This window comes from Bos indicus, chromosome 9 (assembly GCF_029378745.1).
Source record: "Bos indicus isolate NIAB-ARS_2022 breed Sahiwal x Tharparkar chromosome 9, NIAB-ARS_B.indTharparkar_mat_pri_1.0, whole genome shotgun sequence".
Lineage (NCBI taxonomy): Eukaryota > Metazoa > Chordata > Mammalia > Artiodactyla > Bovidae > Bos > Bos indicus.
In genome coordinates this window covers 87,828,935-87,856,007 of record NC_091768.1, presented here as the reverse complement: position 1 = coordinate 87,856,007, position 27,073 = coordinate 87,828,935, and the positions used below count along the sequence as shown (strand labels likewise).

The 27,073-nt window shown below is 40.9% G+C and overlaps 1 protein-coding gene across 1 annotated transcript in view; it reads right to left on the bottom strand.

Annotated features, from left to right (window-relative positions):
• Positions 1–27,073, bottom strand: part of PPP1R14C (protein phosphatase 1 regulatory inhibitor subunit 14C) — a 91,583-nt gene that overhangs the window by 5,081 nt on the left and 59,429 nt on the right. The window contains exons 2-3 of the mRNA XM_019967590.2: positions 22,390–22,473; positions 20,766–20,798 (exon numbers count right to left, since the gene is read on the bottom strand). Coding sequence (XP_019823149.2) covers positions 20,766–20,798; positions 22,390–22,473 — 117 coding nt within the window. The remainder of the gene's footprint in view (positions 1–20,765; positions 20,799–22,389; positions 22,474–27,073) is intronic.

Here is a 27,073-nt window from a genome sequence, read left to right as displayed (position 1 = left end):
AAACCTTGAAGAAAAGTGCAAATAGAGAGGGAAAAAAGGCCAAAGACCAAGGGCAGAGGCCCTCTAACAAGTGAGATCTGGCAAAGGCTTGGAGCCAGCAAAGGAGACTGAAAAAGAAGGACCAATGAAATTAGGGGAAACTCAAGAAAATGTTCTGTTTTTTTTTTAATTAAAAAAAATTTGAAGTTTAATTGATTTACAATATTGCAAAGAAAGTGCATGGTTAAGAAGCCAAAGGAAGGAATTACAGATAAGAGATTAAGTCAAAGACAAAGCTATTGAATTAGGCAAGAAAGGGGCCATTGTGTCCTGGAGGAGAGAAATTTTAATAGAATGGATGGGATGGAAGCTCTTAACACTGAAAGGACCCCAGGGCCTTTTTTTGTAAACAGCTTCACTAAAATATAATTGATATGCCACAAAATACACAGAGTTGAAGTATACAACTACTATGAGCATACTATCCGCACAATGAATATAATAGACATATCTAATACCTCCAGCTGATTTTTCATTTTCCTTGTAATCCTCCCTTCCTACCCCTATTCCTCCTGCCCCAGGGAAACACTGATCTGTTTTCTGTCATTCTAGATTCATTTGCATTTTCTAGAGTTTTCTATAAATACAATTATAACACTCTATACTTTTTAGTCTGGCTTCTGTAGCTCAGCAAAACTATTTTGAGGTTCAGTCATACTGCTGCATGTATTAATAGTTTATTCCTACTTTGTTGCCAATTGGCATATCACTTTAGAGAAGTATCACAGTTTGTTTACCTAGTCACCTGTTGACGGAAATTTGAGTTATTCCCACTTTGGGGCTATTACGGATAAAGTTGCTTAAAAACATAAATGTTAGAGAGAGTATGGAGAAAAAGGAATCCCCTTGTACTGTTGGTGGGAGTGTAAACTGATACAGCCAGTGTGGAGAACAGTATGGAGATTTCTTCAAAAACTAGGAGTAAAACCACCATGTTATCCAACAATACCACTACTAGGCATATACCCTGAGGAAGCCATAACTGAAAAACAGACACATGTACCCCCAGTGTTCGCTGCAGCACTCTTTACTATAGCTAGGCCATGGAGGCAACCTAGATGTTCATCAATAGATGAATGGATAAAGAAGTTTTGGTACATATATACAATGAAATATTACCCAGTCATAAAAAGGAACGCATTTGAGTCAGCTCTGATGGAGTGGATGAACCTAGAGCCTATTATATAGAGTGAAGTAAGTCAGAAAGAGAAAAACAAATACTGTACATTAACAAATACATATGGACTCGGGAAAGATGGTACTGATGAATGTATTTGCAGAGCAGCAGTGGTGATGCAGACATAGAGATCAGACTTATGGACATGGTGGGGGAAGGAGAGGGAGGGATGAATTGAGAGAGTAACATTGAAACACTGCAGTCCCTTGAACGGCAAGGAGATTCAACCAGTCCATCTTAAAGGAGATCAGTCCTGAATATTCATTGGAAAGACTGATGCTGAAGCTGAAGCTCCAATACTTTGGCCATCTGATGCGAAGAACTGACTCATAGGAAAAGATCCTGATGCTGGGAAAGATTGAGGGCAGAAGGAGAAGGGGATGACAGAGGATGAGATGGTTGGATGGCATCACCGACTTGATGGACATGAGTTTGAGCAAGCTCCAGGAGTTGGTGATGGACAGGGAAGCCTGGAGTGCTGCAGTCCATGGGGTTGCAAAGAGCTGGACACGATTAAGCGACTGAACTGAACTGGACACTGAACGTATGCACCATCATATGTAAAATAGACAGCCGGTGAGGATTTGCTGTGTGATACTGGGAGTTCAAATCCATGCTCTGCAACAGCCTGGAGGGGTAGGAGGGGGTGGGAGGTGGAAGGGGAGCTTCAAGAGGGAGGGGACATACGTATACCTATGGCTGATTCATGTTGCTGTATGGCAGAAATTAACACAATATTGTAAAGCAATTAAAAAAATAGAAAACTACACAAATCATAAAAAAAAGTTGCTAAAAACATCATGTACAAGTCTTTGTATGAAATATGCTTCCTCTTATTTTGGGTTAATGCCTAGGAGTATAACAGCTGAGGCATCGATCTATTTATGTGTCTATCCTTACACCAATAAGGAAAGTGTAGATTTTTATAATAAGTCTGAAAATTAGGTAATGTTAATCAGCCACATTTATTAATCTTTTTCAAAACTATTCTAGGTCCTTTAAATTTCCTTAATAATTTTAGAATTGTTTTGCTTGTAAATGCCTATCAATGAAAACTGGCTGGGTTTTCATTGAGACTGCATTAAATCTATAGATCAATTTGGAGATAACTGACATCTTAACAATAATAAATCTTCTCACCCATGAAAATGGTATATCTCTGTACCCATTCAAGTCTTGTTTAAGCAACATTTTTGGTTTTCAGTGTACAAATATTACACATCTTCTGTCAGATTTATTTCTAAGTATTTAATATTGTTGATGTTATTGTGAGTGGTGTGGTTTATTTCAATTTTGATTGTTGCTAGTATATAGAAATACAATAGATTTTTATATATTTATCTTGTAACCTGCAAATTTGCTGAACTCATTATTTCTGGTAACTTTTGGGTACACTATTGGATTTTCTACATGGACAATCATGCTGTCTGTTAATAAAGACAGCCTAAGTGAATAGCAGAAGAGGGAATAAATATGTTACAGTATATTGTAATATAATAACGTTATTGTCTTCTTTGAGAAAGACCTATGTTTGCAGTGCTTACATTCACTTGAGACTCCAAATAACTTGATTTGGGGGAGAAGAGGAGCTTCACCTAATTTCTTTGCAGTTCAGTTCAGTTCAGTTCAGTCGCTCAGTCACTCAGTCGTGTCCGACTCTTTGCAACCCCATGAATCACAGCACGCTAAGCCTCCCTGTCCATCACCAACTCCCGGAGTTCACTCAGACTCACGTCCATTGAGTCAGTGATGCCATCCAGCCATCACATCCTCTGTCATCCCATTCTCCTCTTGCCCCCAATCCCTCCCAGCATCAGAGTCTTTTCCAATGAGTCAACTCTTCGCATCAGGTGGCCAAAGTACTGGAGTTTCAGCTTGAGCATCATTCCTTCCAAAGAAATCCCAGGGCTGATCTCCTTCAGAATGGTCTGGTTGGATCTCCTTGCAGTCCAAGGGACTCTCAAGAGTCTTCTCCAACACCACACTTCAAAAGCATCAATTCTTCGGCGCTCAGCCTTCTTCACAGTCCAACTCTCACATCCATACATGACCACAGGAAAAACCATAGCCTTGACTAGATGAACCTTTGTTGGCAAAGTAATGTCTCTGCTTTTGAATATGCTGTCTAGGTTGGTCATAACTTTCCTTTCAAGGAGTAAGCCTCTTTTAATTTCATGGCTGCAGTCACCATCTGCAGTGATTTTGGAGCCCCCAAAAATAAAGGCTGACACTGTTTCCCCATCTATTTCCCATGAAGTGATGGGACCAGATGCCATGATCTTCATTTTCTGAATGTTGAGCTTTAAGCCAACTTTTTCACTCTCCACTTTCACTTTCATCAAGAGGTTTTTTAGTTCCTCTTCACTTTCTGCCATAAGGGTGCTGTCATCTGCATATCTGAGGTTATTGATATTTCTCCCAGCAATCTTGATTCCAGCTTGTGTTTCTTCCAGCCCAGCATTTCTCATGATGTACTCTGCATAGAAGTTAAATAAGTAGGGTGACAATATACAGCCTTGACGTACTCCTTTTTCTGTTTGGAACCAGTCTGTTGTTCCATGTCCAGTTCTAATTGTTGCTTCCTGACCGGCATACAAATTTCTCAAGAGGCAGATCAGGTGGTCTGGTATTCCCACCTCTTTCAGAATTTTCCACAGTTGATTGTGATCCACACAGTCAAAGGCTTTGGCATAGTCAATAAAGCAGAAATAGATGTTTTTCTGGAACTCTCTTGCTTTTTCCATGATCCAGTGGATGTTGGCAATTTGATCTCTGGTTCCTCTGCCTTTTCTAAAACCAGCTTGAACATCAGGAAGTTCACGGTTCACATATTGCTGAAGCCTGGCTTGGAGAATTTTGAGCATTACTTTACTAGTGTGTGACATGAGTGCAATTGTGCGGTAGTTTGAGCATTCTTTGGCATTGCCTTTCTTTGGGATTGGAATGAAAACTGACCTTTTCCAGTACTGTGGCCACTGCTGAGTTTTCCAAATTTGCTGGCATATTGAGTGCAGCACTTTCACAGCATCATCTTGCAGTATTTGAAAGAGCTCCACTGGAATTCCATCACCTCCACTAGCTTTGTGGGTAGTGATGCTTTCTAAGGCCCACTTGACTTCACATTCCAGGATGTCTGGCTCTAGGTCAGTGATCACACCATCGTGATTATCTGGGTCGTGAAGATCCTTTTTGTACAGTTCTTCTATGTATTCTTGCCATCTCTTCTTAATATCTTCTGCTTCTGTTAGGTCCATACCATTTCTGTCCTTTATTGAGCCCATCTTTGCATGAAATGTTCCCTTGGTATCTCTAATTTTCTTGAAGAGATCTCTAGTCTTTCCCATTCTGTTGTTTTCCTCTATTTCTTTGCATTGATCGCTGAAGAAGGCTTTCTTATCTCTTCTTGTTATTCTTTGAAACTCTGCATTCAGATGCTTATATCTTTCCTTTGCTCCTTTGCTTTTCACTTCTCTTCTTTTCACAGCTATTTGTAAGGCCTCCCCAGACAGCCATTTTGCTTTTTTGAATTTCTTTTCCATGGGGATGGTCTTGATCCCTGTCTCCTGTACAATGTCACGAACCTCCGTCCATAGTTCATCAGGCACTCTATCTATCAGATCTAGGCCCTTAAATCTATTTCTCACTTCCACTGTATAATCATAAGGGATTTGATTTAGGTCATACCTGAATGGTCTAGTGGTTTTCCCCACTTTCTTCAATTTAAGTCTGAATTTGGCAATAAGGAGTTCATGATCTGAGCCACAGTCAGCTCCCGGTCTTGTTTTTGCTGACTGTATAGAGTTTCTCCATCTTTGGCTGCAAAGAATATAATCAATCTGATTTCGGTGTTGACCATCTGATGATGTTAACACTTAGTATTTGAGGGGCCTTTATTTGGCAAGCAGAGTTGGTAAGTGAGTAACACACTATTTTAGGAAGATAAGCCTGGACAGTTCAAAAATGTTAAATTTTGGAATTATTTAACTCTTAAAAGTCAGCCCATTCTGAAGGAGATCAGCCCTGGGATTTCTTTGGAGGGAATGATGCTAAAGCTGAAACTCCAGTACTTTGGCCACCTCATGCGAAGAGCTGACTCATTGGAAAAGACTCTGATGCTGGGAGGGATTGGGGGCAGGAGGAGAAGGGGATGACTGAGGATGAGATGGCTGGATGGCATCACTGACTCGATGGACGTGAGTCTGAGTGAACTCCGGGAGTTGGTGATGGACAAGGAGGCCTGGCGTGCTGTGATTCATGGGGTCGCAAAGAGTTGGACACGACTGAGCGACGGAACTGAACTGAACTAAAAGTCAGCAGAGTCTGATAGAAAGTTCTGTTGCCAAGGTGCCCACTGAAATTCACAAGGAATTCCAGAAGACACTTGAGTGGGGGTAGAGAGACACACGAGACTATAAAGCAATATAGTCTCATGACCTGGGAGACCCAGAGACCTTTCTAGGTTTCCTATGAGGTGAAGACATAATAACTAAGATACTAGCCTTTTCTTTCTTTCTTTCTTTCTTTTTTTACCATTCTCAAATAAATAGTAGATTTTCTAACGAGTGGAAAGCAGATGCCCATAAGAATCTAGTGTCTTAACAAACAGATCCATGTCCGTTTCTAATGTAGTCATGAATTATAGTGAAGAGGATTATCTACATTTAAACAATGTTATTGCACATGAATGCAATAAAAATGAATAAACTAGAGCCTTCTGTATGAGCATGGACAAATCTCAGAAGTCTCATGTTGGGCACAATAAGCAGGCTGAAGAAGAAAAATTACAAAGTATCATTTGTATAAAGGATTCAAGATAATCCCTGCACACACCTGTCACTCCTACTTGGCTGCAAGAATCCAACTCCTTCTTGTTTTCCTAGCATGGTGCATAATACAGGAGGTGCTCAGCAAAGGTTTGTAAAGCCAAGAAATATGTACATGAGGCAATTAATCCACATAGCGAGGCATTAAAGTGAAGCAGCAGGGAGAGAAAACATGAGAATCTTTGTATATCAGTGGAGGAGGCTGGAACGGTACAAAGTATCAATGGGCCCCAGCTACTCCGGAGGAAGGTTCCAGAGTTCTCCTTTCAGTACTGGAACACTAGGCCTCCTGGGAGAGTTAGGGAAGAGGAGGAACACTTGGGGGAGAGTGGAGCCTAGGATGCTGGAGGTGGGGAGGGCAGCGAATGGAGGAGAGGTATGCACAAGCACACACACAGAAGAGATCAAAGAACAAAAGAAAGAAAAGAAACATCTCCAGTGACCCTGGAAACCTGACTCAATGACAAGCGGCCACCGGATCTACGGAGAGACTCCTAGGAAAGAAAAGGCAAAGCAGGTTTCTGAGGGGACCTGGCAGCTTCATGAAAACAGAAGGTCCCTCCTCGCTCTGGAGTTCGGGCGGTGTGGGCTGGCATGGAGCATGGCCTCACAGTGGCCACACTCTGAGCTCTCGTTCCTAATCCCTCCTGGGCCCCGTGGCTTTCAGCTGCCACCCCCTCTTGCCTGCTGGGGTCTGTGCCAGAGGCGGCAGATGGATGTGCGTTTTGCAATTATCACCAGAGCCAGGCGTCTGCAGCCCTTCCCTAGTCGCTCAAAGTGATTCATCTGTTAGTGATGACACTGTGCTGCTCTGGGTGGGTCCATCGGAAAGCGGGAGAAAGAGAAATCTGGGTGTCACTACAGACTGCTACTGTGTGCATGACTAAGCTGCACTCACTCATGTCGCTCTTTCAAGCGTTTCAAGTCATTGGAAAAGATAAACAAGATAAATGGATATTATGACGCAGCCCCTTGATGAGAAATATTTCCCGACAAACAGATTTTTCCAAAGAAATGCTTAAAACTGCCGCTTGGTGAATGATGTCACCAATGAGAACGATTGTGTACAACATGCAAGTTCTGACAAAGGGCGCCCAGCAGAACTCTGGAGGCCTTACCTGCTTGTCCAAAAAATACCACCCACCCCTTAGGTGGCATGAAGAGAAACAGCAGGGGAGGATTCTGAAGGCTGGAACCCATAAGGATCAGCAACTTCCTGTGTGCCTCCTCTTTGTCACCCCAATCACTACACCAAGCATTTCCTAAAAAGGCACATTCAGGGACCATCTGTCCCTGAGCCTCGCTGCCAAATGACGGCAAATCAAGTCAACTTGCACCTGTATTATGTAGCTACCTGACACTTCTTCCAAAAAGCCTGGCATTCAACAGACGACATGGGAATCAGGCAAGTTGTGATTGGTAGAGATGGAAGAATTTCATTTTTTTAATCGACATGTAATTGACATATAATATATTAGTTTCAGGTATACGACATAATGGGCTTCCCTCATAGCACAGTCGGTAAAGAATCTGCCTGCAATGCAGGAGACCTGGGTTTGATTCCTGGGTTGGGAAAATCCTCTGCAGAAGGAAATGGCAACCCACTCCAGTATTCTTGCCTAGAGAATCCCATGGACAGAGGAGCCTGGCAGGCTACAGTCCATGGGATTGCAAGAGTTGGACACGACTTAGCAACTAAACCACCATACAACATAATACATGAATATATTGCAAAATAATCATGACAGTAAGTCTAGTTAACATCCATCACCACAGTTACAATTTTTTCTCTTAGCAACTTTCAAATATACAAAACAGCACTGTGAACCATAGTTACCAGGCTGTATGAGAAGAATTTCAAGATCCAGCAAAGATTAGATATGTGAGAACAATGGAAGGGTAGGCAGTACATACCTCTTCTTAAACATGATCGTAACACCTGAAAACTATTCCAAATGGCAAAATGTCCCCCCTCAACAAAACAGCTAAGCATTTAAAAATCACACTGCAAACTTTCATTGGCTTGACTACCCAGGTCACACAGGATGCCAAAGGGGCAGGCAGTGAATCCGAGCCCATCCCTGTGTGACCCTGGGCTTTGCTCTCCTCAGTCACTGGCATTATTCAGCAGCACCAGTGCCTTCATCACTCATCACTGAAATACTTCATTCACTTCTCCGTCTTTTGGAGGGGAGGAGGAGGGGAGAGGGTTTATCTTCAGAGAAGTTCATTTGCAGACAGGGCCACACCAGAACTGATCCTATTTTTCATGATCTGAAGAGAGGCTTATGAATCTGTTTTGGGTGAGGGTTTGTGCCTGCTGTGCTTATAATGACTTCTGCCAATGTAAATTCCTGAAGGTCTTAACTGCATCCTGGTTCCCCCTCCTTTAACTTAAAAACCACTGACACTATTTTGTCCATTTATTTCCTTGACTATCCACCATTAAAGATTAATTTGCTCTGCTGATGAGAGCAGTCTCATGAATCTATTTTAGAGACACAGACCACTGCTCTTAGATTAATTTATTTTGTACCCAAATTCTAACCTTTTTGTATATGCAGCAGAACAGTTCATTTGCCCTCACCAGATCCAACCTAACTGGCATTTAATTCTTCCTTCACTTATTAATGGGTTTCTCACACACCGTACACCTGAAATTCATACCACATAAAGTCCACATAAGTAACCCAACTCCAATAAATAATCAGTGGACTAAACTCAGCAGAATTATAATTTCCCACTTCATAATCCCTAAGAAAACTAATTTCATCAAGGGTCCCATTATCAATGAAGGACAATATTATTTAGTACAAACACCTGAATCTTATCTAAAGGAAAGAAATCCATTTCTAAATTGTTTGAGACTTGTGTGATTGTGACTCCCTTTACTAAAGATATAGAAATCAAAAATCATGTGTCAAATTGCCTTTAACATAGTTTTTCTCCTGCCCAGATAAATCTAAAAAAAAGAAGAGAACATAAAGCTGATTTTAATATAGGGCTGATCAGCTTTTAAAACATGATCATGGTGTCACATGATGATTCATTTTGAATTTAATAGAAAAAGAAAAGGCCATAAAAGCACAATCAATCCCTGGAAAATGCCAACTGTTTAAAGTCACTGCCCTTTAAAGCCTCTACCTCCTCCACTGAGTCTTTTATAAAATAATAATCATTAATGTTTTGGGGGAGGGGGACCATCCAATGGCAAGATGCATGTGGTTCTTCCAGCAAAGCCAAGAAATAAAATAAATAAATGAATCTTCTTTAAAAATGGGTCCAAAAGTCAGCTCCAACACATCCTGGCTCTTTCTCCCTGGGCAGAAGAGGCCTGGAGCGTAAAGAGCCCTAATGAAAGTGTGTGAACAACTGACATACTGGGACTAAAATCCTTTTGGCCACTAGATAAAGCTTCCCATGTTTCTGGCTAATAAATCTGAACTCTTTATGATCTACCTGCCTAATTACTCTAACACATAATTAGGCTCTCGTAGCCAATGGCTCCAACCGCTAGAATGTCGTTCCTATCTGACTCCGGTCTTGCTTTGTAATTTCCCAATTCTCACTTTTCAGTAACATCATTCTGAAGGTGACAGTTTTCGAAGGGTAGATTTCAACTTATTAATCTTACATTCAAGTTCTACTCCTCTTCCCAGTCCCAAACAGCAGTCTTTTTTGAGGAAATCCCATGAGAAGCCAGATGAAAAGTTTTCCCTGCATGCAGGCTCTCAGATCCATTAAACAAGCAAAATGGTGGCCTCCTCGGCTTTTTCCAGCAAAGTACAGATCCCCTAAAATCACTCTCCATTCAGCAATTTGATTTCTAACTTAGAGAACCATGGAATAAGCTGACACCGTGGCATTTCTGTCTTTTTATCCCTATTTTAAAATTTTTTGAGTACTGAAGTTATCACCATAGGTGGCTGTGGTCTTTTAAAAGATTGTTCTTATTTTTTTATTGATTTGATTTTTCTCCCTTTGTTTCTTGATGAGTCTGGCTAATGGTTTGTCAATTTTATTTATCCTTTCAAAGAACCAGCTTTTGGTTTTGTTGATTTTTGCTATGATCTCTTTTGTTTCTTTTGCATTTATTTCTGCTCTAATTTTTAAGATTTCTTTCCTTCTACTAACCCTGGGGTTCTTCATTTCTTCCTTTTCTAGTTGCTTTAGGTGTAGAGTTAGGTTATTTATTTGACTTTTTTCTTGTTTCTTGAGGTGTGCCTGTATTGCTATGAACTTTCCCCTTAGGACTGCTTTTACCGTGTCCCACAGGTTTTGGGTTGTTGTGTTTTCATTTTCATTTGTTTCTATGCAAATTTTTATTTCTTTTTTGATTTCTTCTGTGATTTGTTGGTTATTCAGCAGCGTGTTGTTCAGCCTCCATATGTTGGAATTTTTAATCGTTTTTCTCCTGTAATTGAGATCTAATCTTACTGCATTGTGGTCAGAAAAGATGCTTGGAATGATTTCTATTTTTTTGAATTTACCAAGGCTAGCTTTATGGCCCAGGATGTGATCTATCCTGGAGAAGGTTCCATGTGCGCTTGAGAAAAAGGTGAAATTCATTGTTTTGGGATGAAATGTCCTATAGATATCAATTAGGTCTAACTGGTCTATTGTATCATTTAAAGTTTGTGTTTCCTTGTTAATTTTCTGTTTAGTTGATCTATCCATAGGTATGAGTGGGGTATTAAAGTCTCCCACTATTATTGTGTTATTGTTAATTTCTCCTTTCATACTTGTTAGCATTTGTCTTACATACTGCGGTGCTCCTGTGTTGGGTGCATATATATTTATAACTGTTATATCTTCTTCTTGGATTGATCCTTTGATCATTATGTAGTGACCTTCTTTGTCTCTCTTCACAGCCTTTGTTTTAAAGTCTATTTTATCGGATATGAGTATTGCTACTCCTGCTTTCTTTTGGTCCCTATTTGCATGGAAAATCTTTTTCCAGCCCTTCACTTTCAGTCTGTATGTGTCCCCTGTTTTGAGGTGGGTCTCCTGTAGACAACATATGTAGGGGTCTTGTTTTTGTATCCATTCAGCCAGTCTTTGTCTTTTGGTTGGGGCATTCAACCCATTTACGTTTAAGGTAATTACTGATAAGTATGAGAACTGAAAATGGAGAGATCACAACAGACAACACAGAAATACAAAGGATCATAAGAGACTACTATCAACAATTATATGCCAATAAAATGGACAACGTGGAAGAAATGGACAAATTCTTAGAAAAGTACAACTTTCCAAAACTCGACCAGGAAGAAATAGAAAATCTTAACAGACCCATCACAAGCACGGAAATTGAAACTGTAATCAAAAATCTTCCAGCAAACAAAAGCCCAGGTCTAGATGGCTTCACAGCTGAATTCTATCAAAAATTTAGAGAAGAGCTAACACCTATCCTGCTCAAACTCTTCCAGAAAATTGCAGAGGAAGGTAAACTTCCAAACTCATTCTATGAGGCCACCATCACCCTAATACCAAAACCTGACAAAGATCCCACAAAAAAAGAAAACTACAGGCCAATATCACTGATGAACATAGATGCAAAAATCCTTAACAAAATTCTAGCAACCAGAATCCAACAACACATTAAAAAGATCATACACCATGACCAAGTGGGCTTTATCCCAGGGATGCAAGGATTCTTCAATATCCGCAAATCAATCAATGTAATACACCACATTAACAAATTGAAAAATAAAAACCATATGATTATCTCAATAGATGCAGAGAAAGCCTTTGACAAAATTCAACACCCATTTATGATAAAAACTCTCCAGAAAGCAGGAATAGAAGGAACATACCTCAACATAATAAAAGCTATATATGACAAACCCACAGCAAACATTATCCTCAATGGTGAAAAATTGAAAGCATTTCCTCTAAAGTCAGAAACAAGACAAGGGTGCCCACTTTCACCATTACTATTCAACATAGTTTTGGAAGTTTTGGCCACAGCAATCAGAGCAGAAAAAGAAATAAAAGGAATCCAAATTGGAAAAGAAGAAGTAAAACTCTCACTATTTGCAGATGACATGATCCTCTACATAGAAAACCCTAAAGACTCCACCAGAAAATTACTAGAACTAATCAATGACTATAGTAAAGTTGCAGGATATAAAATCAACACACAGAAATCCCTTGCATTCCTATACACTAATAATGAGAAAACAGAAAGAGAAATTAAGGAAACAATTCCATTCACCATTGCAACGGAAAGAATAAAATACTTAGGAATATATCTACCTAAAGAAACTAAAGACCTATATATAGAAAACTATAAAACATTGATGAAAGAAATCAAAGAGGACACTAATAGATGGAGAAATATACCATGTTCATGGATTGGAAGAATCAATATAGTGAAAATGAGTACACTACCCAAAGCAATCTATAGATTCAATGCAATCCCTATCAAGCTACCAACGGTATTCTTCACAGAGCTAGAACAAATAATTTCACAATTTGTATGGAAATACAAAAAACCTCGAATAGCCAAAGCGATCTTGAGAAAGAAGAATGGAACTGGAGGAATCAACCTACCTGACTTCAGGCTCTACTACAAAGCCACAGTCATCAAGACAGTATGGTACTGGCACAAAGACAGAAATATAGATCAATGGAACAAAATAGAAAGCCCAGAGATAAATCTACGCACATATGGACACCTTATCTTTGACAAAGGAGGCAAGAATATACAATGGATTAAAGACAATCTCTTTAACAAGTGGTGCTGGGAAAACTGGTCAACCACTTGTAAAAGAATGAAACTAGAACACTTTCTAACACCATACACAAAAATAAACTCAAAGTGGATTAAAGATCTAAACATAAGACCAGAAACTATAAAACTCCTAGAGGAGAACATAGGCAAAACACTCTCTGACATACATCACAGCAGGATCCTCTATGACCCACCTCCCAGAATATCGGAAATAAAAGCAAAAATAAACAAATGGGACCTAATTAACCTTAAAAGCTTCTGCACATCAAAGGAAACTATCAGCAAGGTGAAAAGACAGCCTTCAGAATGGGAGAAAATAACAGCAAATGAAGCAACTGACAAACAACTAATCTCAAAAATATACAAGCAACTCCTCCAGCTCAATTCCAGAAAAATAAATGACCCAATCAAAAAATGGGCCAAAGAACTAAATAGACATTTCTCCAAAGAAGACATACAGATGGCTAACAAACACATGAAAAGATGCTCAACATCACTCATTATCAGAGAAATGCAAATCAAGACCACTATGAGGTACCATTTCACACCAGTCAGAATGGCTGCGATCCAAAAGTCTACAAATAATAAATGTTGGAGAGGGTGTGGAGGAAAGGGAACCCTCTTACACTGTTGGTGGGAATGCAAACTAGTACAGCCACTATGGAGAACAGTGTGGAGATTCCTTAAAAAACTGGAAATAGAACTGCCTTATGATCCAGCAATCCCACTGCTGGGCATACACACTGAGGAAAGCAGAAGGGAAAGAGACACGTGTACCCCAGTGTTCATCGCAGCACTGTTTATAATAGCCAGGACATGGAAGCAAGCTAGATGTCCATCAGCAGATGAATGGATAAGAAAGCTGTGGTACATATACACAATGGAGTATTACTCAGCCATTAAAAAGAATACATTTGAATCAGTTCTAATGAGGTGGATGAAACTGGAGCCTATTATACAGACTGAAGTAAGCCAGAAGGAAAAACACCAATACAGTATACTAACGCATATATATGGAATTTAGAAAGATGATAACAATAACCCTGTGTACGAGACAGCAAAAATGACGCTGATGTATGGAACAGTCTTATGGAATCTGTGGGAGAGGGAGAGGGTGGGAAGATTTGGGAGAATGGCATTGAAACATGTAAAATATCATGTATGAAACGAGATGCCAGTCCAGGTTCAATGCACGATACTGGATGCTTGGGGCTAGTGCACTGGGACGACCCAGAGGGATGGTATGGGGAGGGAGGAGGGAGGAGGGTTCAGGATGGGGAGCACATGTATACCTGTGATGGATTCATTTTGATATTTGGCAAAACTAATACAATTATGTAAAGTTTAAAAATAAAATAAAATTAAAAAAAATAAATAAATAAAAGATTGTTCTTATTTTCTATTTATTATTTAATGTTTATTTATTTTGGCTGCACTGGGTCTTAGTTTTGGCATGTGGGATCTAGTTCCTTGACCAGGGATGGAACCCAGGTCCCCTGCATTGGGAGCGTGGAGTCTTAGCCACTGGACCACCAGGGAAGTCCCTAAGAGATTGTTTTTAAACTGGACGCACATGTTTGCCACCCCTCTCTAAGTCCCTAGATTATAGAAATCTTCTATAAATATTTGTTGAACGGATGAACAAAGAGAACATAGCGAAACACCAAGCCAAGCCTCCTCCAGTCACTCACACCGACTCTCCTAGTTTACACTTTCTTTCTGTTGCAGTCAGCTCAGTAATCAGGGCTGGGAGTACTTCCATGTACGCATAAACTGAACAATATTTAAATGACAGATTAAGATACTAAATGGTAGGTGTGAGTAGGAAGGTGACAATGGCCAGCACCAAAGCCTATCAGAAATGTAAGATGCAGTCACTGTGACATCAAAGCAAGGAAAGAGAATCTGCCTTGTTACCCACCAACACACGATGAACAACAGAGCAGGCCTGTCCTTCTGAAAACACTACTCAATTCCCATTTGCAAACAGTAATTAGACATCCTTCTTCTGTACCGTAACATGCGGCATGACATTTCCATGACCCAGCCGACTACGGGGATCAAAGATGCCTCTCACCGCCTACTCACAGACTGAGTCATCCTGCATGAACCTCTCATGCATATCAATGGACAGACACTGATCGCTAAGAGTCGCTAAAGTCAGTGCTCCCCCCTAGCCTGGCTAGTTAGCCTTGACATCCCCATCCTTGATTTCTACAAAGCCCACTGTGTGCATGTTCAGTGGCTCAGTCATGTTCAATCAACTCTTTGCAACCCCATGGACTGTAGCCCACCAGGCTCCTCTGTCTATAGGATTTTTCAGGCAAGAATACTGGAGTAGATTGCTATTTCCTACTCCAGGGGATCTTCCTAATCCAGAGATTGAACATGTGTCTCCTGCATCTCCTGCGTTGGCATGTGGATTCTTTACCACTGAGCCACCTGGGAAGCCCTACAAAGTCCACTTGCATCCTTCAAATCCAAGTAATAACCAAAGCAAAATTACTTATTTTCTTCATGTTTCACATAGAAATATCCCTTTTCTACCTATTTTCTATCCTATTTTCTACCTATCAGCTCTATGTTAGTATCAACTACATCAGAAATGGCATCTTCTGAAGTGGAAAAAATGAAAGCACCATTCTGACTAGTCAACCACTAATCCATTAGTGTGGAGACTTCAATTATACTGCTGTGTTTTCTAAAGGGCCCAAGTCAAGAAAGATTTAAATGTCAAGAGTCCACAGTTTGGCACATGAATCAAAATGGGGAAGTACAAGTCTCTTTCTTCCTAACCAGGGACCCACACAGAATGAAACCATGGACCCAAAGTCTGTGACAGAATAATATCACTTCTGTGAAATCAGCAGATTCTTTCAAACCTGCTCTTCAAGTTAAATAATGCAAGAATATCATTATCAGTGAATTTGGGCATTTTATGCGATTAATATGTAATGGAGAAGTACTGCCTTATATGGAGCCAGATTCAACCAGCATGTGGCAAGCTTCATGTTATGCTTTCCTAAGTACCCTGACTTCTCCACTGATTAACTGTGACACCTGAGGCAATCTTCACAGGCTGTTCTGGGTCTCAACTGATGATCATAGTGCCAACCTCATAACTCTGCTGTGAGGATGAAATGATTAATGCATGTATTAGATCAGTGCCTGGCATGTGCCTAGAGATGATTAAGCTGTTATTATTGTTGCTATCACTAATAATATTTTCATTGCAAATAGCCCTTACTAAAACCTAAGGAGGTGGTTATTAAGTACCTCCATTTTCATAAAGGAAGAAAAGGAGACTCAGAGAGGTTGAGAAAATTGCTATAAGTCACACAAATCTGGTGCTGGTATAAGACTCTAGATTCAAAGTCCAGCCTTCTTTCCACTCCCCGGTCCCCACCCCAACCGCCAACTCATCCTCTGCAATGGGACTATAAATAGATCTGTCTGATTCAGCAAAGACGGCTTCCTCACATTTCTAACTTCAAAGAGGCATAATAATTGTATGTAAAATTCTTTTGATCAAAAAATAGTACTTCCAGAGAAGGCGACTTGAAAAGGAATATCATTAATTGCAGGCATTTAGCTGAGATAAGTCAAAGTCCTTTAATGTCCTGCATGTCTTGCTGTGTCAAGCAGCTTAGGGGGACTGGCAGGATGGAAAGAAAGAGCAGAAGATCAGGTGTCGGAAACTCAAGGATAAGTCACAGTCTCTCTGCTCACTGCTGTGAGATCTTAGACAAGTCACCCAAATTCTCTGCTTCAAGTGACGGTTGTGAGGATACTTGTTCCCTCAGTGTGAACTCTGGAGCTCGGGGGAGACACAAGCTATTATTTTTATCATCACAATCCAGGTGCCAGTAAACACTGTTTCTTGTGCACATAAGCTTAAAGACAAAACTATCCAAACTTTTCTGAAATGATCCTTTAATACATCAATGACCTTGAGTGAAATCCCCCAGCATTTTACACCTTTTCCATTCCTAGGAACCATGAGCTAAAAAAGGGGGCAAGATAGGCTCCCTCATAAACTCCAGCACCTTTTCCTTCCTTCTTCCTTTGGGACTCCGAGGAACATTCAAATACCACATCCTCTCATCTCATAAGCCTCCTCAAAGAGACCAGCTCAGTTCAGCTGCTTAGTGTGTCTGACTCTTTGGTGACCCCATGGACTGCAGCACACCAGGCTTCCCTGTCCATCACCAAATCCCGGAGCTTACTCAAACTCATGTCCATTGCGAGCTGGTGATGCCATCCAACCATCTCATCCTTTGTCATTCTCTTCTCCTCTTGCCTATAACCTTTCCCAGCATCAGGGTCTTTTCCAATGAGTCAGTTCTTCACATCAGATCTCCAAAGTATTGGATTTTCAGCTTCAGCATCAGTCCTTCCAGTGAATGTTCAGGACTTATTTCCTTTAGGATTGACCGGTTTGATCTCCTTGCAATCCAAGGGACTCTCAAGAGTCTTCTCCAACACCACAGTTCAAAAGCATCAATTCTTCAGCACTCAGCTATCTTTATGGTCCAATTCTCACATCCATACATGACTACCGGAAAACCCATAGCTTTGACTATATGGACCTCTGTCGGTAAAGTAATGTTTCTGCTTTAAGGAATACTATTATTGAAGGAAGAAAGACCCTCCATCTCATTTAATTATAAGGAGTGTAAACACTTTTCTCCCTGAACATTGCAAAACCTGGGGAAAAGAGGAGGAGGGCTCTCATGCATATCCAACCTTTCTCACCTAAACACCAAAAGATGCACTTCCCCACCCAGAAGAACTGAAGGAAAAAAGGGAATGATAAGTGAGTAAGGGGCATGTCTACACCCACCAGTCTGCATCTACTCTCAGCAGCCACCCCCACCCCCACATCACGTGTTAATTCATCGGCATAATTCATCACTTTTCCTGACTAAGATTCCACTAAGCTTGTCCAACCCTTCGCAACAATTTGATACTGCTCTCCAAATATCTAATTGTTTTAACTCTTAATTTCCCAACTATGTATAAATAAAGGAGTTCTAGTCCCCGAAGAGCTAAGGGTGAGGCCACCTGCTGCCTTTCTGTCCTTACTTAGACAAAGCCTAAAGTCAGATTGTCAACCCTCAGACAGGAGTTTACCAGGTCAAATCTTAAAAAAAAAAAAACAAAAAACAGACAAACAGAAAAACCTCTCCAGAAAAGAGATGTCCCAACAGCAACAGTTTGAGAAGCCCCCTGTTCCATATGGGTGTATGTGTGTGTATGTGCACTCAGTCGTGTCTGACTCTCTGCAACATTATGGACTGTAGTCAACCAGGCTCCTATGTCCATGGGATTCTCCAGGCAAGAATACTGGATTGGGTTGCCATTTCCTGCTCCAGGGGATCTTCCTGAGCCAGGGATAGAACCTGCATCTTCTGTATCTCTTGCATTGGCAGGCATATTCTTTACCACTGAACCACCTGGAATGCACCCCCTTCTCCATACCCACAAACAATGAAAAAAAAAGAAAAAATCTGATTTTCAACCTGGTCACTCCATGGTGAGACCCACCAATGGACAGGTTTTGCTCATACACACAGATTCCAATCAGCTTACTGAGTCCTAACATTCAAACATGAATACACTGCCCAGAATTAGCAAGGATGGACAAAAACAGATAGAGAAAAAGGTGATTCAGAGAAAAAATAGAAAATGCAGAGAGCAGAATAATCTTCAAAAGGAAACAAAACATTGACTGATATCCTCAAAGAGAAAAAAGAAATCAATGCATCCATAATATGAGAAGAAATACTCAAACAAAATAGTGAACAGTGATCAAGAAACAGTTCTTGAATATTAAAAATAAGATAGCTGAAAATTTAAAATATCAATAAAAAGTGTAGAAGATAAAGTCAGGGAAATCTTTCAGAAAGTAGAACAAAAGATCAAAGAGATGAAAAACAAAAGGAAAAAGATAAAAAGTTAGAGGCTTCATCCAGAAGATGTAACATCTAAATAATAAGAGAACCAAAAATAAAGAATATTGAGGGGAAATTTATAAAAATAATAAATAATAAAAAGTTAGTTTTGAAGAGCTGAAAGGCATAAATCTTCAGACTAAAAGAGTTTACAAATTACCCAGCATATGAACAGAAAAGAACCCACACTAGAGCGTATCATTGTAAAATTCCAAAATATGGAGATAATCCAAGGTAACTGAAGGGAAAAGAATAGGTCACCTAGATTCTGAGAATTGAAAAGGCTTCAGAATTCTTAATAACCGAAGTAATACAACAATAGAATAATGCCCTTAAAATTAAGTTTTAGAAATGAATTTTATCTAGAATTCTGTACCATCCAAACTATCAATCAAGATACACTTTCATATAGGCAAGGATTCAAAAAATTTACCTTTTATACATCCTTTCCCAGAAAGCCATTGTAGGATGATGTACTCCAACTTAAATGAGGAAGACTGAGATTTAAGAAACGAAGCATCTGACATGGGACAGCAGTGAACAGAAGTCTCAACACAATAGCTACTCAGCAGACCCAGAGAATAACTTCTCCATATAGTTGCAAAGGGGCTCCAGGAGGAAAGCCTGGTGTGGAGTCAGTAATGATGCATTTGAGCATAACTACATAGACAAAGATTCTGGAGAGTTCAACAAAAAATACCAATAGGCACTAGACAAAAATAAATGACAAGGCACTTATCAGCGCCAGGAAAAACAAATGGCTGTGCAAGAAAGAAGCATTGGTAATATTTCACTATTTGACTTATCAGTGAAAAACATTTGTTTAAATCATATTATTAATCTTGACTACTCGTTTAAAACAATACTGTTATATAATTTTATTGAGGGGATGGAAGGAAATGTGTGGAGAGTAAGAGATCTATCACATTTCTCTTAAGTCAAGGAGTGAAAAAAAGTAGTAAATTCATACTTAGCAATATAAGAGTAAACAGCAGGGAAACAGCCAAAATTTTTGTTATATAAAGATACATAAATATAAAATATATACTCTAGGGAGGGGAACTAAGGAATGGGAAAGACATTGCTACTTTTTCATCATAAGCCTGTTTTTGGTTTTCAAAATTATGAATATATATATCACATTGATTAAAAAAAATATATATGTTTTGATAACTAAAATTTTAAAATCTCTATGAATACAGTATGTAATCAATAGAAAAGAAAACTGGAGATTGTAAGAATAAAGCTCAAATAAGTAACTGACCTAAAGGCAAATGACCCTAAAACCTCCCATTCATTAAAATTTTACACACTTAGAAGCATGCTTTCTTCCCACTTTGTAGTTATACCACTTCAAAATAGAAGTCCTCTCATTATTGCTTTGATATTGTAAATTAACTTCAAAATATCTGATAGATCTTCTAATTTCTCTTACTTATCATAGGAGCAAAGTGAAAATACCTCTTTTGCATATATTTTCATAAATGATGAAATCCTTAATTTGTACACTGGTCATTAGAGTATTCATGAAATTCACTAAATTAGTTTGATATCCTTGTGTTTTACACTAATACTTATGCTCTTGACAAATATCTATACAAAGCATAAAATGTATCCTTCCAATAAAGGCCCAACCATTCAATTATGAATAACAGAATCAGCGTTAAACTTTTTAAAAATACATACCTCTACACTAATAGAATGTATTCTCCAGTCATAAATCTAAAATTTTTACTAAAATGATTCCAAACCTTATTATAATTTCCTTTGAAGTTTGGCTTTTATATGATATAAAAGCATGCAACACACCCAATTCTATTAGCTTTAAGTCTTCCAGAATCAGACACGTTTAGGCTTACAAATAAGGAAGTCAATGTTATTCAAACAAATGCACTTCACTTATGGATATAATGGCTACTTAGCGTATACATAATCAAAACCACTTATTGTGGTTCTGCTTTTAAAATAGAGAAATTGATTTAATTTAAAAAAAAAAAACAGCTCAAATTGACATTTAGGGAAAGTGATTTGCTTACCTCTGTTGGTTTGTAGCAGTCTACAAGAGCTTCCTAGAAGAAAATATGCAGAAGTTTTATTTTAAAATTCAACATCATTTAAGTGAAATCATTTCATTTTTATAACATTATTCTTAACAGGGGAAATCAATATTTCATACTGACTACCAAGAATCACACTGTCTTTCAGTATCTGTTAGCCCTCTGAAGACACAAAGTTGTACCTTTCATTTGCACTCTTCAGAACACACACATACACATCTGTCCTCTGGGCTGCCTATGTGGTTCATAATAAGCTGGATACACTTAAGTTGAGACAGCCTGTGAGAGATGGTGACAATCACACTGGATGTGGAGAATGAGAGTCTGGCTGTGATTCAACCACAAAGTAGCTTGTCTCACCTCTGCAGGCTTTGGTTATCCTTCCCTGGGAACCAGACAGGGTGACCTGATGGCAGTTAAAGCTTCTTTCAAGTAATTACATTTTTGATAAAAAAATTTTATATCATTACATTTTCTATAGAACTGCTGCCTGGGGTTTTTTGTTTGCTTTTGTTTTGCTTTTTGTAACTTTCATAACCGGGATGCTATCATCTCCCAACTAATTTACCAACAAGAAATGAGAGCCTGGCTCTACCACATTAAACTGAGACTGTTCACCACTCAAGGGACACCAGTAATTATTAACACACTAAACACATTAACATTCAAATGTGTCCTTTACTTGCCCTTAGTGATCATTTGTCTTCTGTGGTAACTAACAGCCATCAACAGTAATTATCAATGAACAGTGAGAACCATGGCAGGTCAAAGGTTAATTGGTTTTAGAAACTCCCAAATGCAGATTTTAAAATGATAGATTTGACTTCCCATGGAAAGGGAAATGAGTAATTTTTTGCTCTGGACAAAGGAAATGGGGGAATCTCAATATCCATTGTATTAGGTGAGCATGAACCGATAAAAGATATTTTATTAGAATTATGTTGTAAACAATCTTATTTAGAAATGAATTTCATGAATGGTATAATCCACAACTGCAAGACCAGAATCCTGGGCTTAGGTATTCCAGTTCTAGCTCAGCTCCTCTCCTTCTCATACAATTGTGGGACATGCCTTCCTTCTCTGGCAAATGGATTTCTGGAGGCAGAACCATCCTTCTCCCAAGAAGTTGGAGCTGAAGAAACTCATATCCCTAAGGTGTTGTAAAATCTGACTATAGTCAGGTCCTTTGGGCTGTTTTATCTCCAGATATGCAGTTTGAGGTGAAGTAAAGTCGCTCAGTCGTGTCCATCTCTTTGTGACCCTGTGGACTGTAGCCTGCCAGGCTCCTCTGTCCATGGGATTCTCCAGGCAAGAATACTAGAGTGGGTTTCCATTTCCTTCTCCAGGGGATCTTCCCGACCCAGGGATTGAACCCGGGTCTCCCATATTGGAGGCAGATGCTTTAACCTCTGAGCCACCAGGGAAGCCCTATGCAGTTTATGTGGGTGAATACTCAGCATCTTATCAATTCCCTCTGCAAACTGCCATTCCCCAAGTGCTGGTACCAATACCACCTCAGGGCAGGATCAGTGAGAGCCATGCTCTGGAGACCCAAGTGGATTCAAGCATTCATCAAAGGATCTAGATTTTGAATACTACTTACTCGTAATTTTAAAGCCCTCTCTTCTTCACTGTCTGCATCAAGAAGATCATCAATGTCAATTTCCACATCTGGCATTTCTTCTTCCTGGGGGACAAATATGGAAACATTCTATTTAGTAAGATACCGCAGTGTATCAAACCAATGTTGTTGAGTCATATAGATGTGCTGACAATTAACGGGGGTGGGGGCACAGGGAAGAGACTAAGAGGAAGAGGAGGGAAAGAAGAAGGGGAAGTAGGGGACAGAAAGGAGGAAAGAGAAGAAAAAGAAGAGGTGGGAAGGGGAAGGAGGGAAAAGGAACAGAGGGAAGAGTGGGAGCAAAGGAGACATTAGTGTCACAAAGCATAGATACTAATGCTACCTCAACAGTGATTTTCCACTTTCTGAGAGGAAATTGCCTTTCTGAGTTTTTAATGGGGGGGTTGATCAATTATAGGAAGAGTAGTATGACTTGCAGTTTCCCACCCAACATCTATACTTCCCTTGGTGACTACTTCATCTGTTTTCAGAGGGTGGGGGGTACTGGGGGGACATGGATCTGCATCTCCCTTCCTAGCTCTGGGTCTGGAAAAACCTGAGTCCACCAGGGGTTTCTGAGCCAGGGCTCTTGGGTCAGTGTCACCCCAGCCCCAGTTACAGACTCAACTCAGACTAGTGGGGGCTCTGGGAAAAGATGGTCTTTCAACAGCAGCATCCTGGCTGGAGAGTGGGCTGAGGCAGCCCGTTACCTAGAAACTGCTGCAACCATTGTGCAACCGTGAAGGGAGAGTCTGACTCATGGTGGGCAGACTGGGGAGAAGTAAGAAAAGAGGGTTCTAGAAAATGTCGCCTCTGAAGCCCACCGACATTCCAGTAGAGCCCTATTATTGTGAATCAAGTTTAATATTCCTGCAGCCAAAGACATCCCGTCCATAACAGAGGGCGAGGAAGTCCAGCGGCAGTGCAGTGATAGACCGCCTGATCTGGAATCTGACCTCCAGCGCCCAGTCGATCCCGGCTACTCTCCTCTCTGTTACCTGATATTCCCCACGTCTCGGTCTGAGACAGCGGAGAGAAAGAGCGCATTTAGAAGAGTGCTTTAATTTTGCACTTCCCCTTCCCATGAGGAGTCACCTGCATGCCAACTCGTCCCAGCCTCAGGGATGGCGAGGAGTATTTACAGAAGTCAGAGAGAAACCTGTGCATGGACACCTGTGTGTCCACCTGGGCTTCGCTGCTCTGTGCCAGCTGCATTGTCTGGTCCTCAGAGGCAAGGCTGACTTTCTGAGAATTTCCTTTCTAGCAAAGCGTGTTTACTAGGTAATGGTCCTCAACCATTCTTTTTCCTGCTCCTACACAAAAGTGAGGACCCAAGTGTTTTGAGGAAACTGAGGCAGATGATATACCACTGTGAAATAATAAGAAAATGTTTATTGCTGCCTGTATCCCAGTTCCTGACACAGAACTCTTCAAACCCTTGTAAATAGTGAAAGTGAAAGTGAAGTCGCTCAGTCGTCTCCGACTCTTTGCAACCCCATGGACTGTAGCCCACCAGGCTCCTCCATCCATGGGATTCTCCAGGCAAGAGTACTGGAGTGGGGTGACACTGACTTCTCCAGGGGATCTTCCCAACTCAGGGATTGAACCCAGGACTCCCACACTGTAGGCAGATGCTTTACCGTCTGAACCACCAGGGAAATCCTTGTAATTCCTTGTAAATAGGGGTGCTGACTATTGTGTTTTTTTTACTATAAGATATGAAGTCGATATTGAAAAGTTCAGATAAAGCAGAAGGAAAACTGAACCCAATATAGAGGGGCAAGTCTAAGATGTTAGTCTTATTAAAGTTAAAATCTCTTTTATATTTTTTAATAATACTAAACAAAAATGGGAAGGAAAAAGCAAGTCTCCTTAGAGAAGTCAAATGACCTCAGAACTGGAGAAGAATGATTCTTGCTGGAGAGTAGGGATAGGAATAAAATTAAAACATAATCACCTGGCCTTCCAGGACATCAGAAAAGCAGTACAGGGTTGGAGGTGTGTATCTGCCTATAGGAATATTTGACAGTACCTTACAGGCCCTAAGACTCAGTCTACATGAGGCAGTGAACACAGCAGCACTGTGCTCCACTTAGAGCTGGCTGGGCTGCTGTGCCTTTTCCCTCCTGGAAGCCATCCAGCCCACACTTTTATCCAGCCAGTCTGTCTCTCAGACTGGTACAGAGCCACTCTTTCAAATGAGATACCATTTTTAAGCCCTCCCCAGGGCTTTAGAACTGTGGTGCTGGAGAAGACTCTTGAGAGTCCCTTGGATTGCACAGAGATCAAACCAGTCCATCCTAAAGGAAATCAGTCCTAAATATTCATCGGAAGGACTGATGCTGAAGCTGAAAGACCACTACTTTGGCTACCTGATGTGAAGAGAACAGACTGCTTGGAAAAGACCCTGATGCTGGGAAAGATGGAAGGCAAGAAGAGAAGGGGGCAACAGAGGATGAGATGGTTGGATGGCATCACTGACTCAATGGACATGAGTTTGAGTAAACTCTAGAAGATGGTGAAGGACAGGGAAGCCCGGCGTGCTGCAGTTCATGGGGTCGCAAAGATTCGGACATGATTGAGCAACTGAACAAAGGGCAGAGCAGAGATGGGGACAGATGTGGCCTCCACCGGGGGATGATGCCGGAGGACCCCAAGGCTGCACTCCACTCAGTCAGGATGCTGGGGAAGACCACATTGACGCTTCCCTGTGGGGGTGCCAGTCTCCCTGCTCATCATCTACCTTTCACACTGGTATTTTCTTGGTCCAGTGCTGCCTGTGGTGACTTCTTATATTGTGTATATTTGAAATTGGGGTTGAAAGGAAGACTGTGGGTGGATAGGGGAGCCATTTGGGGAGCCACAAAGAGCAGTGTGGCTCTCAAAGGGCTGCTAGACTTTCCACAGTGAAAGGACTGGTGGGAACTGACACACCAACAAAGAAACTCACTAGATGACGGAACAACTGGCAGCCCATGAACACAGATTGCAGCTGGGAAGCCGCAGTGTGGAATAAATGACGCCTGAACACACGGACCCTCCCTGGGGCCAATGAATACTGAAGCCATGGCACACACAGTGCAGATATTCTAGCAAATGTGGCGCAAGATTAATTCACCTATGCCTGCAGCTCAGCACGGCTTTAATAACCACCATGTAAGGGCAAAACACCCAGAGCCCATGTCAGCTGATGCTATTCAAGAAAAACCAAGAAAAAGCGATAACCTCACAAGTTTCAATCTGTGTAACAGTCTATACAGCCTCGCCCGAAGTTCCCTGACTCCTCTCTCAAAGCAGTCATTTGGGTTCAGTGATTAGACACGCTTTGGGTGCAAAGTATGCATTTATGTCACGGTTTAATGAAATCAAGTAGAGGAAACAGGATATAGAAACTCGTTCAAGTAATTACAGCTGAGGGGAGCTTTGTGTCTGCTCTTCTGAAAGGAAATAAAATAATAAATGAACAATGCCCTTGTCAGCACAGCACAGCGTAGCACAGGTTTCCCCGCAAACATCGTTCAGCTTTGAGGCCAAATTTGGTCAAACAAGCTTTTACTTGCACAGCAGCAGAGTCTCGCCTACACGGCAGCGTCTGCAATTAGGTGTCCTCTCACCACGACTGTACTGGGCTCCCCAAAGGTTTTGACCTCGTATGACCCATTTCCCCCACCCTTGAGGTCTGGGCCATCCAACATGGCCACCACATGTGGTATTTATGTTTAAACTCACTAAGATGAAATAGAATTCAAAATCTGGCTCCCTGGTCACCTTAGCCACATTTCAGGGCTCAGCTACCACACATGGCAAGTGACATGGGGTCTTTCGTTTCACTGGACACCACAGCCCTAGGGTCCACTCACCCTCTGGCCCAGACAAAGCAAAGCCCCTTCCCCTCTTAAAGGAGCTTGACAGCAATAAAGAAAACAGCCAGCATCCTGAGGTCACCGCCATGCCCCAAGGGCATACAGCTGAGAAGTCCTGGGTCTGGCTTTCTAAGTGGGAAGGTTTATGCAAACCAAGTATTTACTCGTTGAGTAATTATACTGAATCACTAGGTATCAGCATTTTGTACCAACTGATGAGCTTCTCAGGACCTCCACCCACTTCTCTCAGAAGCCAGGAGGAGGTCAGGCTGAATGTGTGGACCAGCGCAGAGTGTGGAGCACAGAGCAGGGTGGATTCTGAAGGCTGGTGATACTAAAACCAAAGCCCCGGGGAGGACAGAGAGATGGGGCCATGGAGGTGCACGAGGGAAGGAAAAACAGATCTAGCATCAAGCGTAGAATCCTGCGTATATTTGGTGTTTAATCATTTTAATGAGGAGTGTGGTCATAGAGCTCTCAATGGATGTTCTCTTGAGCTCTATCTTCTGTATAAAGCAGTATCAGTGAATAACCTTGGGGACAGATCAAGTCACCTACAAGGAAGAAACTCCACCCATGACATACTCTGGTTTGCCAGAATTTAGTTGCATTCAGGGATTTCCCTACACTAAAAATAGATCTGCCAGCAGGGGCTCAGGTGACAAGATATGAAACAACCTCTTCAGAGTGGCTGGGTAAATCACCAGCTAACATCATCCCCCACTGAGTCAGAGATCTTTCTGTTGGTACCCACAGAATGAGGCCCTTGATCACGTGTGTTCATCCTTCTGGTTAAGAAAGTA